Source organism: Buceros rhinoceros, unplaced genomic scaffold (genome assembly GCF_000710305.1).
Source record: "Buceros rhinoceros silvestris isolate BGI_N320 unplaced genomic scaffold, ASM71030v1 scaffold5026, whole genome shotgun sequence".
Taxonomy (NCBI): domain Eukaryota; kingdom Metazoa; phylum Chordata; class Aves; order Bucerotiformes; family Bucerotidae; genus Buceros; species Buceros rhinoceros.
In genome coordinates this window covers 1-5,057 of record NW_010415683.1, presented here as the reverse complement: position 1 = coordinate 5,057, position 5,057 = coordinate 1, and the positions used below count along the sequence as shown (strand labels likewise).

Below are 5,057 nucleotides of genomic sequence, written 5' to 3'. Positions count from 1 at the left end.
GTAACTTGGTTGAGATTTTCTTTTTAATTTGGGGATTCTTTCCTTGTTTGTGTGTTTGGCTTGAGTTTTAATATTACTAAACTTGCTTCCTTCAGACATTGCACAAGAACAGAGACTTCCATAGAAACTCAAACAGGGTTAGGCATGTGGCCCTTTGAAGTGTGTGCGTGTGTTGGGGGGTGAGTGCTCAGTGTGCCCATGGGAGGATGGCAGACGAAGGCAGAACCATGCTCCAGCGCAGGAGACAGCTCCAGCACAGGAGACAACAGCTCCAGCAGACACCATGGCTGGAGCTGGGCAAGTTCAGGTGTGCTTAAAATACAGCAGGTGTCTTCCTGTCAGCGCACTCCCCGCTCCTCCAGTAGAGAGTGCCTGCCTCTGTCTCCTCTGCGCTTCATCTCTGCTTCTCCCTGCAATAGTTGTCAGGGATATTAGCATTAAATACTTACTGCCTGGCTTAACTAAGGGGTAAGATAGGATTTAATTTGTATGGCTGAAATCCAATTATATAATGGAGCCCCTGGGGGAAGCAGTTATACCTGCTGAATCTCTTGGATGAGTAATTGTGCACAAAGGCTCCTCTCCAGAAGTAGAAACAGATCTGAAATATCTTTTCTTCTCTCTTTTTTTTCTGCTGCTGTTACATAATAGGGCTGAGACCCTGAAAAGAAAAGTCAATGACAACCCAGTGCAGGAGAAAGAACTAAAGCATTGCCAGGAGAAAACAAGTTATAATCTGATAAAATCAAGGATCTATCAGGAAGTCTGCAGCAGCACTGGCTCGGAGGAGCCAAGAGGCAGGGCAGCCAGAGGAAGCTTACTCATCTTTTTGGAAGACAGCACGGAGGCTTTGCTGTCTGACTTTTCCCCCCGCTTCTACCAGGAGCAGGGAGAGGGAATCCTCTGCTTGCTTTTGTCAAGGCTGGGGGTGGGTGGGTATAAAAAAAGCTAAGCAGGCAGCTAATGCAGGTACTTCTGAAAAACCCTGCCCTTTCCTACCTCTAAAAATGCCTGCTCCTGGTCCTGCGTCTCATCTGCACCCTGATAAGCATCAAAATCACTGGAGATGAGGAGCGGGACAGGACCAGCAGCACGGCGAGGTTCCCAGCCCGGTTTCTGGAAGCAGGCAGGTTTGTAAAGCATTCAGCTCTAGGGTAGGACTGGGCCTTGACAACTGTCCCACCCGGTACCGTCGGCACCTCCAAATCCCCCGGAGAAATATCCCAAGGGCTCTGAAGGGGACCAAAAGCATCAGCTGTGATGCTTAGGCCAGTTTTCTCAAATGTCAAAGTGCCAAATTTAATTCTATTTTTAAAAGAGAAAGCAAACTTTTATTCTTTTGTAATGAGTTCTGAGTGGAAAAATGATTTCCTCGGTCCCTTTGATTCCGTGAAGATAAACCAAGGACGGCCGCCAGCCCGCCCTGGGAAGTCCAGAGGTCCAGATGCCACAGACTGAGGACGAACCCGGGTGGGCAGAGACCCCCAGCCCACCCTCCCCCCTCGCTGCCTGGGCAGCTCTGTCGCTTCTTGTGCAAACAGCTCCAGCCCGAGCTGTTGCCGCAGTCGAGCTCGGAGGAGGTCCCGTCTCACAGACCTGCAGCTCCATCCAGTGGCTCTTCTCCGGCAGGAGAAACCCAGCTTTCAGAAGCACCAAATCCAGTCAAGGCCGACGTGCTTACACTGAGGTGATGCTCCAGCAACGTGGGTGAGGAACCGGGTGTCTGTGTCTTTGTCCCATTCATTGCAAGCTGTCATCTGCCAGCAGAACAGCGGCAGAAAAACTGCGGAGAGAATTTGCAGTGCAATAGAATACCCTGGCAACCTCATTACTCCCTCTTAAAACCTGCCAGCAGAAATGGCAGGAGGGAAAAGAGGGAACCAGTAACCTCCACACTTCACCTTCCCAAATTCTCTATGACCAGATTGCAGTAGTTCCCCCCACATTTATTTGTTACATGAAATGATTTAGGAATTAACAGAGCAAATGATTTGTAAGCTCATTTTGAAAGAATTCTCTTGTGAGCGTGAATTTCAGTGGAGTTAGCTTGGCAACTCGCTCCTTTGCTTTGCTTTCCTTCCTGGGTAATTACAAGAAGTGAATTTTGATTGTTTCTGTCAAGGATGCCATGCTGAAACTTGCTTTTTCCAGGAGTATTTATTAGGGCACTTGTAATTAACACAAGATTTTATTCATGCATGTGCAGACTTTTGCTGTAGGAAATCTCAAGAGATGGGTTTGTATTCACAGAATACCAGCAGAATTCATTCTTGGTTTGAACCCCTATTGTAAAAATACCCCATTCCTCTGAGCTCCAGCGAAAACTGAAATCACTGTTATGCTTCATGGAGGTTTACCAGTCTCTCTGTATGTCTCAAAAACAGAGGAGCTCATAAAGTGATACAAAGCACAGATTTTGTTGTGAATCTTCTGGAAGTGCCTGCCCCGTCTGTGTTAGGAGAACATCGTCTGTGAAACCCTGCTTGCTGTGTAGCTGCATTGCCGTGGAATGACCTCTTCCTCCTGAAGTTCGGATGTTACTTAGCATAAATGCATTCCCTAAGGCCTTTGCTTGAAGTGCTGTCTGCCAGTGTGGCAGCTGAGCGCGGCCTTTAATCTGTTTTGCTTTGCTGCCGGAGTGCGGTGAGGTGAGAGGTTCCGAGTTACAAACTCTGAATCCCACCTCTAAGCTTGTAGACGTCAGTTATCCCTCCATACGATTAGGAAGTATGTCAGCCTATACATTATTAGCAAAAGAGAGTGGAAGCTCCATTATATAGCGATAATGTTTCAAAACAGAATCATTCTCCTCACCTTAAGAATAACAGGAGGCATCTTGGAAAAGGTAGCTCTGGAAAAGGGAATTTTATTTTCCTTTTTTCTTTTTATTAAACCCTAAAACAGATCAAGAACTCAGGCTTTATTATCAGTGAAGACCCCTTGAGTGTATGAGCCATCGCGCCAGCTTTCTGAGACCCTGGCAAGGGAGAGCTCTATTTGCTGAATGTAGAAAGAGCTGGAGGCTCGTCAGGCTGGGGAACAAAACTGATTAACTGAGTTTATCAAAAAGGTCCTTGCTGTGCACCATCTGTCCCCTGAACCTGCCTCCCTTGTGCCCACGAGTGATCCCCGTGCAGTGGTGGCCCCGTCGGCATGAGGGAGGCCAGCATCCACGTGCACAGAGCTGGGGCGATAAGCTCTCTCCTTACCCCAAACGTGCTGCTCAGTTCTTCTTTCCATGAAGGGTTCCCACTGCTGCTGTCAGCCACTGCGCTGTTCTGTGCTTGCTCTCCTTCCAGGTGAAGAAGGGTTTGTACCCAAAATGCCTGGAGGCTTTGTCTGTCTCATAGGAGAAGGTGGTGACTATCGTGTTCAGTAAAGGCAAGTTGAGGAAAGGCTGTGGCTTCCAGAAAGGGTACAAGATGGCCCTGATTATCCTGTGCAGTTGTACCATTAACCACATCTTCCAGTACGGGATGTGTGAGCCTAGTCTGACTGAGGGGTCCACGGAGGACAACAGCTGATGCCTGACCAGAAAACCTTTCCCTGTTGGCGTGTCATCATAGCAATAATACACTTGTCCTGCGAGTAAGTCTGGTTTCAGCTGCAAGTTCCTTGCTGCAAGAACGTGCATCCATGCGACATTCCCTGGAGAATTGAGAGGGGGAGAGAAACAGGTATTCAGGAGGAGCTCATTTTTCCTGTTTGCTGTAGAATGACTACTCGCTTTCTCTAGGCCTGATTCTTCTCGAACAGCATTTTTGACCTACTATTACCTGCGCTTCTGGAAAAAGATGTGTAAGATTGCTGCACGACATAACCAAACCCTGCGTGCCGTGGTGCTGAGCCGTACTCCCCCGAAAGGCGCTCAGCACCACGCCACGCTCTTTCTGTGGGTTTTGTGAGTAGGTCTTTGTGCTTGCCAAGGTGAGTTACATAGTACAGCCTTTCGTGTATAGAATTTTACCTGTAGTGTTAGTTTAATTTCTTCTAATAAAGAAGAAATTAAATGTCATTTCAAACCAAAAACATTTAAAAAATACTGCCTGAATTTTTCTCACTCCCCCCATGTATCCCTTGAAACATTAACCTAGAAGAAGGAAGATTAGATCTCTGTCCTTTTTTCCACTGATTTAGATTTTTTCAGTTTTCTAAACAACATTTCCCCCATGTCGAGGGGACAAAAAACCAAAATCCTTCCCAGGAAAACCAGTAGAATGTGAAGAACTGTTTTAAAATTTCTTTCAGCCAGTCTAAGCTCTGTGGTTATAAAAATATTTGTGCTCATTCACCATCGACATCTCTCTGTCTTGGAAGGTCAGTGTTAAGCTGGCGTGTAAAGCCCCCAGTGACTAAAGCAGCCTGATAGCAGCACATGCAAAGGGATCCATCATCACTCACCCACGTACGTGTGATTACGCTCGGTGCTTTCAGGCTCCAGGTAGTTCAACACGCCGTTGCTGGCTTTGACAAGCAAATACGACTCCTGAAGAAATGCCGCTTTCTCCCCGTACACGGTGTTTGGGCGGATGATGCAGGTCGTGAGTTTCCCACCGTTGCTCAGCTGTAAAACCAGGGAGGGGTGTTAGTGAGCGGTGGGTTCAGAGGTGACATCTTCTGCAGTGATATTGGGTTTGCCAGACAAAACCAAAACCTGGGCTGGAGGAGTCAGTGTTTTCAGAGGTGCTCTGGATAGTTAGGGCCTGGTTTGGGTCCCTAAAAATGCAAGGAGGTGCCCAATTTGATTTAGGTTGGGGGTTTTTTGTTGTAGCATGCCTGCACTCTTCTGGTGCTCACTGAGGGATGTTGGATGGAGGGTGCTGGCAGCATTAACTCTCCCACAGCTGGGATGTGGAAATGAGTATTTGCAACAGTCAAAGTCAGGCACTGGAGGAAGGCAGCTAAGCTGGCTGGCCTCACACGGTAACCAGGAGAGATGCTCTAGGTAGGGACTGAGGACACAAGTCTCGCTTTACATGCCGCTTCATCCTCTAGGAGAACTCCTCTGTCAGCTGACTGTATGGGGAGTCTAAACAGACTATCCAGCTGACTCGGGG

At 47.7% G+C, this 5,057-nt stretch overlaps 1 protein-coding gene across 1 annotated transcript; it reads right to left on the bottom strand.

Annotated features, from left to right (window-relative positions):
• Nucleotides 1–3,223: 3,223 nt before the first annotated feature.
• LOC104494633 (3 beta-hydroxysteroid dehydrogenase type 7-like) lies at nt 3,224–4,564 on the bottom strand (the record flags this gene model as incomplete). Its single annotated transcript, XM_010137496.1, has 2 exons — nt 3,224–3,648; nt 4,402–4,564. Coding segments are annotated over 2 exons (588 nt in total), but the record flags the coding sequence as incomplete, so codon positions are not given.
• Nucleotides 4,565–5,057: the final 493 nt, after the last annotated feature.